Consider the following 15,111-nt stretch of genomic DNA (forward strand, 5'->3'; position numbering starts at 1 on the left):
TTGTGTAAGCTCCATCATTTTGCTGCTATTCAGAAAGGGAGAAGAAGAAAAAGGAAGGAGGACAAGGAGAAGGAGAGCAGGGAGGAAAAAAATCAACCATTAAAGAAGCATGTCAAAGAGAACCTATACTGGTTTTAAAACTCCAACTTCAACATGTTATTTTTCATAACTGTTTCAAGCTCTGAGAATGTACTGAGAAAATCTATTCAAAGATAACCCTAAACTTGTGCCCCCTGGGTGGTCCCTGGGTTTGTGGAAGTGTTGGTCTGAGGCAGCTCTTCAGTGAAAGCGTTCTCCAGCACTTTTAGAACAGATCTGCGAACTTCATTCTTGAAATCCTGACCCATGAACGCGTACAACAGCGGGTTCAGGCAGCTGTTGATATATGCCAGGCAGAAAGCTATGATGATCACATGTTCCAGTGTTTCACTGTCCTCTGCCGCCATGAGATTCATCAACCGAATTTGTTGCATGATGTGATAGGGGGCCCAGCACAGGAAAAATGCAGTGATAACAGCTGCTATGATTTTGAAGGGACGACCTGATTGGCTGGCCAGCGAGCGATTCCTCCTGATCCGGTGGATGATGACAGAATAGCAGGAGACGATGACGGTGAAAGGGACCACGAATCCCATGAGGAAGCAAGTGATGATCATGGCCCCATGTCGAAACTTCACCAACGGTCTCTCTGCGGATGTAATGTAGCCATTATCGGTGAAAGCAAAGTTGTTGAGGCACATAATGGTGTCGTCATCAGGGGAGTAGCGTGTGTCCTTAAAGATGAAGTAAGGGGAGCTGAGAGCCAAGGCCAGTACCCAGACACCCAGACTCACACAAGACGCCTTTCTGACGCTGCGGTACTTCTTGGCCCACACTGGCCACACCACATATACACATCTGTCAACACTGATGACCATCAGAATGTAGATGCTGGCATACAGGTTCAGGAAGAGAACGGTGCTGTTCAGTTTGCACATGAATTTACCAAAAGGCCAGAAGCCGTCCAGAGCTCTTTCTGTGATACTCAGGGGCAGGAGCGCTGTGAAGAGGAAGTCGGCCACAGCGAGGTTGAGGTACCAAACGGTGTTGATGGTTTTCTTCATTTTGAAGCCCGTCACCCAGATGACAACTCCGTTCCCCAACACGCCAAGCGCAAAGACCAGGCTGTAAATGACGAGGGACACGATCTTGACAGATTTTTGGAGTTCATCCTTGATATTATATTCAGAATAATCACCACCACAGTAGTGTATGGTGTCATCACAACCATAGTAGATACCGATATCTGTATCATTCTCCTCATCGTACTGCCAAAAGAGCCGTTTTGCCCAGACAAATCCATGGTTTTATTGGGCTAGACAGCAGTTGTTGTTATGATCTCAATCGTCCTTAAAATCGTCCTTTGTTTTATTTCTTAGCTGTCTTCATTTCTACCCACCTGTATTATTATCCTCTAGGTAAATAAGACTCTATAACCATTTATAATTACTTAAATACTAGTTATGTAACACTAACAAAAAATCACGACACAATAATATCATGATAACAAGTCCACAATACAATATTTATCACTTATACAGTATACAAAAAAAGAAAAATGACTGAAATGTGTAGGACACAACTTTCACTACACATTTGCGTGTCATGAATGAAATCCTGCACACTGACTTAAAGCAGTAGTTTATTACAACGTTTCGGTCTAAACGACCTTCATCAGGTATCCCCTGATGATATCTGATGAAGGTTGTTTAGACCGAAACGTTGTAATAAACTGCTGCTGTAAGTGAAGACAGTGTACAGGACTTCAATTTGTTTTTCATGTAGCACTGGTTGCCTGCTCCCAGTAGGTGTGCAAAAGGATCTTTCTCTACACATTTGAACATTTGTGAATAGCTCTATATTCTGATAGTAATCATTAGACTGAGTGTCTAGATAAAGAGAGAACGAGAGAAAAGAAAAGCTACCTTCAAAGTGTTGAAGAGAGATAAGCCAAAGAAGTGTCTTGTTCAAACTGTGGTCAGTGAGGATCTCACATCTCCCTAGCACCCTGTGCAGTGCCGCTTTAGACTCCACAGGGGCCCTACGCAGGATACGGGACACATGCAGAAATAGACAGAAATATAATATTCATCTCTTCTATCTCTTTCTCCCATGCAGTGTTTGTAGCCTACTTCACAATTTTTGTTACCACTGATTTATGCTTAAATTCCCATTATCCTTATGTACCGTAGCATGGAATTGCTTATCCGCAAAAAGTACTGGAAGAATCAAAAGCACAGTAATTAAGAGTATTGTGAGGATGGTCGCTGGGAAACTGGTTTTATTTTGAAAATATACCTTAGAGGATTGTGTGTTGAGACCTTGCTAAAACTACAGAATTTCAGTTTCATCCAGTTTCATTATCAGAATTACCATCAACACAACAATGGCACAGTCCCCAAACATTGTTGTCTCCGCCAGGCCGAAAGGCATGGCGAGAGAGTATGTTTTACCCCCTGTCCGTCCGTATGTCCTGTCCTGTCCGTCCGTTAGCAGCTAATCTCTGGCAGAAAAATGTTTCAGATTGGCCTGTTATAGCGCCACTAGGAGGCTGATATGTGCAAAACACATTCATTGATACTACTCCTCCTACAGATTTTGTCCAAACATTACACAAATCGGTACACAGTATCTCTATAGTCATGTGATCAACACAGATTTATCCGATTTCCCATATTCCATCCCATTGCCTAAGGCTTCCAAAGTTTGCAGGATTGGTCCGTTTTGAACAAAATGCCTCAAATCATGAACGTAGCTTGCGATTTCCGTGAAATTTCAAACGCACATTTCTATTATGCCGAGGAAGAAATGCCACCCTTTTCACATTGGCCTGTTATAGCGCCACCAGCAGGTCTAATTTTGCAAAACACATTTTTGGAACAAAATGCCTCAAATCACAAATGCAGTGTCCGATTGCAGTGAAAAGCCCTTGAACAAATGGCACCCTTTTCACATTGGCCTATTATAGCGTCACCATGAGGCCACAATACATACTATACTCAAACTGTAAAAGATATATGCATTCATCATGAGAGAAGAAACTGTAAAGGCAGAAAACTGTTAAAGTGCAAGTGCAATTTCTTGATGCATCATGTCAGTTACAAGCTATTGTGCCCAGCAGAGGTCAGTGTCACACAGTCTCATTGTAAGCTTAGGTTCAGAAGATTTGAACCTTCTGGCAAACCAATAGAAATGTTACCATTTGATATTCCAGTGGTGGAAGGCCATAACGTTATGCAGCCTACATTATGTACCAGGTATACACTATTTGACTACTAGATAGATGTTCAAAGGGCAACTCCTGGTCAGGGAATTTTCTTGTACTATAAAAATGGTCTTCATTCAACCATAACCTAGTCGGTAATGCCCTTCAGGGACAGGTAATCATGACTCCTTTATCTATAAGAGAGCATATTCTCTGCAAATAATAAGCCGTTTTGTGTTTGTGTTGTTGTGGATTACTATTCCTATTATCTTAAAAAGCATTACTGTATATTTATGTATTTCCCTGTCAAGATGTGAGTGGAGAGTTGGACCCAAGTAGGCTACAATAAGTGAGGCAGAGCAGTAGACACGCGAAGGATAATAAAAGCCTGGAGATCGAGGCTAGAGCATAGTGTCTCAACAATACAAGGGGTTTTATCAAGCCAACAAACAAGCCCATGCAAATTCCAAAACACCAACACAAACAGATGATCAAACTGAAACACTGGCAGTAGCATAAAAGCAAAAACAAATACAACTATTAAAATGATGTCAGGGCAGAGACTAGAGAGAACGTGGAGGTACAAACATGGTTAACAGTACACAGCAGGTGAATATAATTGACAATTAGCTCAGGCTCTGCACAGGGTTGGCTGGAGCTATAGGACGTAGGTGAGCAAGATTACCACACCAATTAGCATACAATTGGCTGGTGGGGAATGGCAGGAGAGGCAAGACAGGTATTAACTTGAAAGGAAAACGACACTAAATATAGCTGCAAGCAGCGTTAATAGATTGTTATAAAACTGCAATATTCATTGGCTCATTAAAGCTTCATTTTTTCACTTAGAAAAAATCCGCCCCCAACGTTTTGTCGGCATAGGTCCAAAGTTCATGTGTAAAACGTTTCATGCAGATTACTCAAAACTCCCAGGAGGAGATTTAACTGTTTTTCATATAATTCAAAGTGGTGGGAGATCTAAAGGTCAGAGGTCAAAAGTTGTTCAGCATGAGGAGACATATGTGTATCGAAGTTTCATGGCTGTAGGTCAAACAGGGCATGAGTTGTACTTGTTCAAAGTTGGCATTTTCAATTGAGTGCTATAGCGCCACCTTTTGACGAAAGATTGTGAGAATTATTTCTTGATAGTTAATCATGACCATCTACCATATGGCCGAGTTTCGTAAAAAGCGAAAAGTGGCAGAAGAAGAAGAATCGGAAGAATAATGCCAATATCAAAACGGAGCCATGTTGGCAGCCTGGCCCCATAATAAACACACTGTAAAGTAAAACCTTACTAAGAAAAACCAGGAAACAATAAACTGTTAAATGTTAGTACAATATCAAAGGAAACACACAGATCATGACAGTGCATGACTTCTACTGTATGCATTACTTCTATGGTATCTTCACAGTAGAGCTCATTTAATAAGTAGCAGTGGGGCAGGAGGAAGTGCAAATATTTTCATATTGTCCAAATGTCTGATTGGAATTTGATAAGTTGCATTATTATTGTATGTAATATTTATTTTTACATTACAGGACAATATTTCTTTATTTACCTATCCCTATTCTGTGGCCAACATGCTGCAAAAACAAGTACAACTTAAGCTCACAAAGTATGGAAGTGTAGGGTTTAACTGGTTAATACTACTGCGTGAGGATGGTCTGTTTATTTGTGCCAGAAATCATCTTACAAGATTAGATAACCTTTCATTTGGATCTGTGACAAGCAATAAACATAGCGTTCAAAAACAATAAAATCAGTATAGACTTGCACTCCAGTATGCAATTTTTTATATTCATCAGTAGGCTAATGTTTTGGCCAGTTAGACTCTTGCAGGTCATATGTTTGTCTTTGTAAGCATTAGTTTATGTCTTTTGCATGGTCAGCAGTAGACATTTGTAATCTTTCAATCATCCTGACAATGCATCTTTATTTCTTTATATATTCCACCGGACGCTCCAGCGTTCCTGATCAATAAGCTCTGTGATTAATATTCTTGATGAAGAAAAAAGGCCAATCTCTTAAAATCTTTGTACTCTCTTTAGCCTTGTACAAAATACACACTGTGCCAGCAATTCATTCAAATTAAGCAATACTTTCTAAACACCAGGTCACCCCAAGGCGTTTCATGGCTTGGTCAAGCTACCCTATGGGTATCCAACTCGAATGGCTTCGAACCGCTTTGCGCGAGCACTCATTTGGCTATCTATTGCCTTGTTCGGACATTCGTCCCACCCCTGATGTCTTGCTTGTTGTGAATTTTTGAACTAGTTTTCAATGTTTTTAATGCCATTTGTAATGTTGAGTGTACATGGTCAGCATTATGCCTGGCTGAGGGATTACATTCTCACTCCAAGGCGTCTAATTTGACTTCCCAACTCATCAAATATGTCTGCTTGGCCTTGGGGTGAGAATGTGTTGGAACATAAGTAACATAACACCACTCTCACTTCATACAATGAATGACTGATACGCCTTGTACTTTGAGTGATAAGCAGGCTTAAGCCTAGTGTAATTTATCATTATTTTCGACTATGTCATATGACAAAGCATACGTTTGGCTAGAGATCACACCCTGACACACTGGCACATCCAACTTGGATGATCCAAGATGATACGATGTAAGCGGTAAGGTGAGGCTTAATCGCCCACTATACACATCCTCCTATTCATCACTGTTCACTCATTTTACCAGGAGAATAATGATGTGCAACCGGAAGGCTCATGCACAGACTGATGGACAATCCTTGGAGACAGGAACGCATCATTAGCTTCCTGGTAAGATGCCCCTTCACAGTCCTCTGGGACAAAAATAAACAAATCATCAACAGATAGGAAGATGCCGTCACAGTTTTCTCATGTTCATTAGGCATTAACGCACGTAATAAAATGTATCTCCTGAGGTTTGATGTCATTAAATTAACATGCAACATCAATAAAGTGTCTTTGGTTCAGCAGACATGGAGGCATGGAGGTATTAAAACAACAACAGAAGAGGCTGACAATGCATCTAAGAAAATTCACTTTTGTAAGAAAATGTAATGTTCAGAAATAGCGTAGTTTTGCGAGTGTCACTGGCTTAGGTTGTGCATAATGTTACTTGGTCTTGAAAATTCAATCAGGGCTTTGAATGGTCATTTAATGTTTTACGATGATGACTTTCTTTCTGTCGTATGATAGCCAAGAGTTGAAACGAACAGACAGCAGTCCCACACATAAGGGTAATGCTTATACTCCATTGCTGTCACATCCAAAACATTACACATACCAGCCAGTAAAAAATAAGAAGAATTACTTATAGGTACTGTAATTGTACTGAAAAACAAAATAAACTGAGTAACTGCAGCAAATATTAGGTATACAGTATATTTAAGCCTGATTTAAGTTATTTACGGCTGCAATATAAGGATAATTCCTTTTAACAGGTCGTTCATGAAAGTCCTTGCGGTCTTGTTTCCAATGAGAACCTGTGAGCAATTAGGGGTTAAGAGTCTTGCTCAGGGACAAATTTCATTTCATCGACACATATGCTGCCGTGGCCTGGAATCGAACCTGGGGCAACCAGGGCCTCTGGCTCCCTAGGCGGGCTCACTAACCACTCAGCTATGGCCGCCCCATATACTCCAACCGCCCCATATACTCCAACCGAACAAGAACCAAACAAGAACTTTTGCTTCGGAAGGGCTTGCCGACCCATAGAAAGTTTGGAGAGGATGAAAGTGTTTTATACTGCCTCAGAACTCAACGCCAGACTCAGACTCAGACCCACTCAGTAATCTGCCCATATGAATAATGAATCTGCCTAGCAACACTGTGGCTCGCTCTATCACTCGAGCCACCGAAGCTGTGTACAGCCAGTGATGGATCCAATGGTTTTCCCTGGCCATGGTCCATAGTGTTTAGGAGTTCTCCATAACGCTATACGACTGTACATTTATTTCCCTCATTGACCTGGTTGCACTATACTACACTTTAGTAAAAATGAATTATATACGTTCACCGAAACAAAGACTCACCAGGAACCAAACTAAATATATCACGCCCACCTTGAACGACTGACAGAACCACTAGGAACTTTCTTCAACTAGTTGCAACATTTCGGAGGTGCAAGAACATCCAAATTTTGTTCTGACATGCACTGCAAATATTCTTAAATACGTCATTTGTTCTTATTGCCTACCCTGTCCGAACAAAGTTCAAACTTCGGATGGAGTATGCTGCAGGTTATAATAAACTATATGAACATCTCCAGTTAGTCTATTTTGCATTGCATGAGCAGGATTAATAAACAATACAAACATCATACTATTCATACAAATTCATATTCATTCATACAGTTCGACGCTGTAAAATCAACCTTGTTCCGAATAAACATTGCGACGCTTTATCACCGCATAATAATAGCTGCGTTCTGTGTGGATGTACTCATGACACAAAATATATATACAGTATTTTCGGATGAATTAAAAACGCATGCGACGGTGTTCCCAATGTCCCATGCTGTAAATAGCTGATGCGATGTGTTGTGAACTTCTACATCTGCTATTGTCGGCGCGGGACACCGTTGTGCGATGGAGTATATAAATTAGTCATTATACTTAGAGTGGCCACACACTAGTGTCACTTTCTAATGATATGCATCCAAACGTTTTTAAAAACTAGGTATGTAGTAGAGTGATTGCCTTTGTTTAATAAAGTGTTATACTGTATATACTGTAGTGTGCCTCGTGCCTTTCTAATCACAGAAATGATATGATGATATAATATATTGTGTGTGTGTGTGTGAGAGAGAGAGAGAGAGAGAGAGAGAGAGAGAGAGAGAGAGAGAGAGAGAGAGAGAGAGAGAGAGAGAAATCAGGTAGGTATTTGCATCTCTCACTGCTGAGCACCACTGTCCTTGAAAGGGGCTGTATACAGTATACTGTATGTGAATATCTACTCCTCAAATCGATTAAATAGTCCTCTCACACTACTGTTTTATTCACTCTCCATGAACTCATTATTACATATCATCCCCACTGAATGATTGAAGGGAACGTCAAAATAGAGAAGACAGTAAAACAACATACAGTAACATGACATATAGGATCAACCTTTATTGATCCCCAGGGGGAATTCAGGTGTCATAGCAACAGCCACATAAGAATGAAACAACAGGTATAAGAGTTTGTGGATAGATTCAGTGTAACGATAGTTCATGTAGACACGGAAGGCAGAATGTTTATATACTTCTTCACTCTCCCCGGACCCCCTCTCCCCGGACCCCCCCCATTACAAGCTTATACAGTTGTACTCCTTTAAGGCAGTACATTCAACCTCGTCATTCTCATTCGCTACAAGCCAACTCACTCACGCCCTCATACCCACAGTGCAACTCGGGCGGGTCATTTAAGCAGCTTCTGCTCTCTGTTCATTCTACATGCTTAGCTGTCATGCAGGTTGTACAGCTGTAGGTTTTCAAGTTCCCTCCACCTCCCCGGCCTCCTCCCTGTGGCATTTAGTTCATATTGTTATAGGTTGATTCTGTGTATTGTACTGTGGTTCTATGGATTATACTATGATTATGTGTATTGTACTGTGGTTCTATGGATTGTACTATGATATGTGGTAGTTTAATTAGGCATTGAAGGTTCAATGTTTATGTAAAACTGTATTTATGCTCTGCTCTGGGGGTTTTGTGACTGAAGATCTGTGTCATGTTTGCACAGAGAATCTTTAATATCACAAGAGCAGAGTCACACCACCAAACTTGAATACAATATCATTGCATATATGGTAAATGGTTAATATGGTAATGGTTAATAAATGGTAAATGGATAATTAATGGTCTGGTTATTTCTGAGCTGAAGTGTCTAAATGAACTATACGTTATGGGAGTGAGTGCAGCTGAACAAACAACTGGACTGGTGATAGGGTTCTAGTCTATCATTTATCATTCACCCTAGGCTTTGATCACACCGTGTATAAACTTGTATCGTAAATAACTTGACACGTGACACAAAGAGCTCAATTAACTTGTACAAGGAGTACGAACACCTATACAACCGGAGTCATACTGATGTTCAGCACTTCCTACACCTCATTTATTGTATTAACAGAACACAGAAAATAGAACATGTGGGTGGACCTTAAAAAGTAATAGAGTATACCAAGTAAGTATAAAAAGTAATCAGTACAAAAGTATTTTACCCACACCAATGGAATGTGCACTTCTGGGTGCTCATGCTTAGTCTCCCAGAGATAAGAGCTGTATGTGGCTTCTCTCTAACTGTCAATAAACCACATAGTATTACTCCCTTAACTCTGTGCTACTCACACAACAGAAATGAACCTTTATGCATTACTTTAGAAGAACACATTAATATAAGAACAGACTTATAAACACACATTACCCCATTTACTTTATAACTGATAATCGGATCCTTCAACTGGACTGACAACTCTGATGCCCTCTACAGCAAGGGCCGGAGTAGACTGTTCTTTCTGAGGAAGCCGAGGTCCTTCGGTGTGTGTGACAGGATGCTGCAGATGTTCAGTCTGTAATGTCTCTCTCTCTCTCAATTCTTTGTGATTGCATGCTGGGGTTACATTAACGCTGGGGACACGAGCAACATGAACAGGCTGGTCAGAAATGCCTATAACTCCATTGTGGAGTCTACCCTGGACGGGGTGGGGGAGGTGATGAAGGTGCGTGTAGCGAGGAAGATGGATGCTATTATGGACAACCACTCTAATCCCCTTCACTTGGAGACCGTGGGAAGACTCAGCAACAGGGGGGAATGATAGATTCATTGTCCCATTAGTCCCATATATATGTATTTTCTTTCCTTTGATGTAAATATTTGTTGCCTTGAATATGATGTCTCCCCATCATGCTGTATCTACTGTACCTTTTTTTCTCCTTGCCCTGTAACCTGTTCTTAACTTAACTGCTGTAGGCCTACTGTCTTTGGCGGCTGAATTTCCCCCTGCGGGATCAATAAAGGTCTTATTGTATCTTATCTTATTAAAATAAAAAATCACACCCAGTGTAAAGTGGGCGTCATCACAACATGACTCACTTTAAAAAAAGGATAAATTACTTCTTTAAAGTCCATACTGCTATTCATAGGGCTGCACATGTGTCATGTGTTTCGCTAGCCAATCACAGTCCTAGTTTTACAAAGTCATCACATTACAGTAAGTGGTGATGACACTAGCTGTAATGTGATTGGCTGACTTTGCAAAAGTATCGATTTGCATTAAAAATGGCAGGGTTAGGGGGTATACAAATCTTTTGGTCGGTGTCCAAAACTCACTTATAGGGGGCGGCTACACCGCCCCAAAAAACTAGCCAGGTCAGGTAGGTTATTGTGGCCTCCTGGTGGCGCTATAATAGGCCAATGTGAAAAGGGTGCCATTTCTTCTTAGGCCTTTCACGGCAATCGGACGCTGTGTGCATGATTTGAGGCATTTTGTTCCAAAAATGTGTTTTGCTAAATTAGACCTGCTGTTGGCGCTTTAACAGGCCAATGTGAAAAGGTTGGCATTTCTTCCTCGGCCTAGTGGAAATGTGCGTGCAAAATTTCACAGTGAATTTCATGGTGATTTGAGGCATTTTGTTCAAAACGGACCTATTCTGCAAACTTTGGGAGCCAATGTTAGCCTAATAGGATGTAGTATTACATATCGGAATATACTGTACATATCAACAGCCTGTTAACAGTGAATAATGTAAGTCTCATAATTATCTGTCATGGTTCTGCAGTGTACATCCTAGTGTGCCAGAGTCAAAGCAAGAGTCAAAAATAATCCAAGGGAGGCAGAGTCAGATTGAATTAATTACTTTACTCATACTGTACAGTATATGTATTCTGAAAACATTCTCAGCCATCAAAATGCAATTTTATACAATTAATGGATTTGTCCTTGCTAAAGCCAATACATGTTGTGAGACCCTGTGTAAATTGTGTCCCTGTGTACACAGGGACACAATTTACAGATGTTTGCTTAGTTTCTATGGATTCTCATTTGGAATGATGCAGGAAGCCATCTGGCAGATTGACATTTCCTAGTGATATATGAGTGTATGTCAACTCATTTATTGTGTCTTGTGAGCCTTAAAGCCATGACGTAGCTGCAACCCCCTACCCCCCAGTAATTGACCACACTGGATCAGCTCAATGATGAGTCAAGGACACTGGAAAGTGGGAAATTTAATTATGTGCAGTGTGCACCGGGCCAGTTAGTACTGCAGGATATCGCTAGCTAGCCTATTCAATATGGGCTAACTGTGACTTATTATAATGTGACTAATATATATATATATATATATATATATATATATATATATATATATATATATATATATATATATATAGGAGCGCTTGTTTTCTTCGAGTTCACCTCCCGCACTCCCCCGCGGTGGGGCGCCCCCCACCCAGCAAGAGAAGAAATGACGTCTCGTACCGACTAGGGGGGGTGATGATTTATGATTCTGTCCCTATCGGTACATAACTTGGACGGCGCTGAGTTGACTGAAGGTGACTTCGCAACGCTCAGCACGGCGACTCACTCGCCTAAACTCAGTCGACAGTGCCTCTCGTGGCTCATGTTCATTTCAGACAGCGGGCCTCCGTCGGTGAAACCGAGTGCACCTTTTTCAATCTGACTGGTTGTCCAATCACATTTCTCTCTCGACAAGTCTCGGAGAAAGCTCTTAGCTCGGCCTCTGGGGCTTCGACTAAGGCGTGGGTGGGATAGTAAGGTTGGCTCTGGGCCTCGACTCACTCTGTTGGGTAAACTCCGAGGAAGGCTCCGCCAACCACGAGTTTCCTGTCGAGCTAGCTTTGGTAGCTAGCAGGCCGCAACACGTGGAGTCAAGATTAGCCTCGGGCTAACTAGCTACAGTGTGAGCTAGCCTAACAGCTATCGCGCGTTAGTCACTCGCTACTGTAGCTTTCCGCGCTAACGAGTGCTACTAGGCTAAGCTGGAGTTAGCAAGCTAACTGTTAGCGATCGAAGCTAACATGTAATAGACGCTAGGAGCGAGCCCGAAGCTACTAGCTCAGGAATATTACGGAAAGAACCGCATGCTTTAACACTTACGGTAGAACGTCAGAATCACCTGGATTTGATAGCTAACAAACCTTCGAGAAGAGGGAATGAAGTGATGGGTTAAGATCCGCCCCCTGACTATATAGGACGGAGGGCGGGACCTCCGGTCAGGAGGGCGAATCAGAATCCAGCCAATGGATATGAACATAGAACCCGGGGAACATAGGGATGACCCCTCTGGAAGTGTATCAAGAAATGCTTCTGTGTTCACGCCAGTGGGTGCTCTCCAAGCCCCCAGAGTTGGTGAGAAACATTGAAGCCGCCACCCCAGTGGCCAAAGCTGGAACTGCAGACGGGGAGAAATACATGCGCCAGCAAAACATACTGAGAGATATTTATATATATAGATATAAATATGTAAACATATTATACATAAATACATATGCATTTACATATACATAGGCATCTCGAGTGTATTTAATAAATATCTCGCGTTCAATCCTTGACACACGGGCTGCCGTAGAACGCAAAAAGGACACTAGTGCGCATGCTCATAACTCTATGTGTGGTCAAAATCGAACCAATAATTCTACTTCCGGCAGGCTTCCGGGTGCTTCAAAACGCCAGTGAGCACATTCATTGAAATGATAGCTGGGGTTGGGGCAATCCGCCCTCTAGTTATATTATACCTCTATGGTGCTCTCCCATAGCGAGACCTAGAGCACAGTACTGAATATAGAACAGGCAGGTAGATCTGATCTGTCAGTTTTTTAATTCAGTATGAGTGTTGGGAAGGACCCCTTGAACCACTGTGTGGTTACTGGTTAGGTGGGTTGTGTTCGCCCTTGTGCATTGATTAGACACAGATGACAATGGTGGAGAGCGAGGTCCATTTATTTTCCTTAATGAACATGTGATAGTACACAGCAGGGTTGTGTGTGGTTTCTGTAATAAGCAGAATATAACAGGGAAAGAATGGCCTTGTAAGTTGTGCATCATAACGGTCACATGTACAGTATAGACAGGTCTCATTTAACATGTTAAACCAGATGAATAATAGCCTCTCTGTAAAGGGCCTATAAACTTCACAGTTTAGCTTAGCCGCTCAAATTACATTCATACGGTATATATGGCACCTGTATCTGCCCAACTGGGGTTAGAAGCACAAATGTAGTTTATACTATAAGTAGTAGTTACCCAAACGTATCACACTGGTCATTATAACAAACAAGTGCAGTGACATTACTCTTCCTCATCAACATAGGGGATATGTAAGTGCTTACAGTAACAGCACAATGATACAAACAAACCATCGATAGCATTTCTCTGGCCGTCGGTCACTATTACAGAGTGACGAGGCAGTTAGCTGCTAGTTAGCATTAGCACGTATTTAGCTTGGTCACATACAGGTTACTAACAGGTTATATATCAACTTCATGAGAACTTACGTTTATCATACACGCACACAGGCACTCTGGTGTGTAGCGGACATGTAAACTAGACTTAATATGTCTAAATAGTGCAATCGTTAACTTTACGAACGGAGCGTCTCTAGCTTGGAGCGTCAGCTCTTTGTTCTTCTGTTCTCGCGAGATTGGGCAGAAGAGGGGGGGAGGAGGGGGGGAGAGGGAGAGAGAGAGAGGGCGCAGTCTTTCTAACAATGAGCATATCCATTTCTGCCCTTTTCATGAATTTCCTACACTACAAATAATCAGCTATAAAGAGGCATTTGTTTCAAAATCTCAAAGCCTCTGGAGATGAGCTATAAAAGATGACAGACCTGTCTAGAGGCAACTTTGTATTCAGCTTCAAATTCACAAGCCTCCTACAAAACAACATCATGAATGCTGGAGGCAAACTGGGAACTGAAAATGACACTAGAAGAAGCCTCCTGCTTTGTATGTGACAAACACATCACATTTTCTTTCTTTTTTTGTTGCATTTACTGGACTTCCTGCACAGTAAAATCCTCAGTGTTCATTTAACTCTGGAGTGTACAAATGTACATTTGAATTTGACATACTCTGAGATACAATGGGGATTCACAGAGGATTGCATGCATTGCATTTATATTAAACTCTGTCCAACAAAGCTGGGTTTCTAAAAAAAAAAACGATATATAGTCAATACTAGTCCCCCCATTTTAAGACAGCAAACACTTCTACAGGATTCAGCTCTTCTGACTTTTAGTGAAATGGTTTTTCATACATTTGATTATTTAATGCAGATTGCACATGTACAGTAGCTCTCTTGTAGTGTCTGCCAATGACAAGAAAACTATACTATCTTAGTTGAATGCCTGTGGGAATGAATACCAGGCACACAACATTTCACACATCTTTGAAAGAAAACCACTCCATTTACACGAATGCATTGAAACTTTCATTCTGACATTCTTTCAATAATGACCTTTTGGATTCAACTAAGTTGTGAAAACAGACACATACAACAGCCTATACAAAGTAAAATATCAAGGCCAAACCGCAATTCTCCGAGTCTCTCACACTGTAAAATCCTCACACAAATGTACCCATACAATGCAATAGATTATAAAAAGCAAACAGGGAAATATTGTATTTATTGTAAGTAATTCTGTAATTTAATATGTGCTAGTAGGAGTCTGTCTCCTTGCGAGAAAATTGTTGCAGTAGAGTAGCCAGTGGTTTGCAACCCTTTTCATATAAAGGTCCATTATTTATTCGGCATTAGAGGCAGCCACGGACCACCATTTGATGAGATTTAGACTCTCAGACCCAAGACTTAGAATATTTAGTTATCGTTGGATACAATTGTGTCCACAATTCCATGCTGTATTGATGTGGTA

The 15,111-nt window shown here is 41.2% G+C and overlaps 1 protein-coding gene across 1 annotated transcript; it reads right to left on the minus strand.

Moving 5' to 3' along the window:
• Positions 1-188: 188 nt before the first annotated feature.
• LOC311062926 (C3a anaphylatoxin chemotactic receptor-like) lies at positions 189-2,445 on the minus strand (the record flags this gene model as incomplete). The annotated part of the gene is made up of 2 exons (XM_084082145.1): positions 189-1,307; positions 2,413-2,445. The coding sequence occupies 2 exons, from the start codon at positions 2,443-2,445 to the stop codon at positions 219-221; spliced, it is 1,122 nt and encodes a 373-aa protein (XP_083938271.1). The 3' UTR covers positions 189-218.
• Positions 2,446-15,111: the final 12,666 nt, after the last annotated feature.

The sequence above is a fragment of the Gymnoscopelus microlampas genome (assembly GCF_963454915.1).
Source record: "Gymnoscopelus microlampas genome assembly, chromosome: 16".
Lineage (NCBI taxonomy): Eukaryota > Metazoa > Chordata > Actinopteri > Myctophiformes > Myctophidae > Gymnoscopelus > Gymnoscopelus microlampas.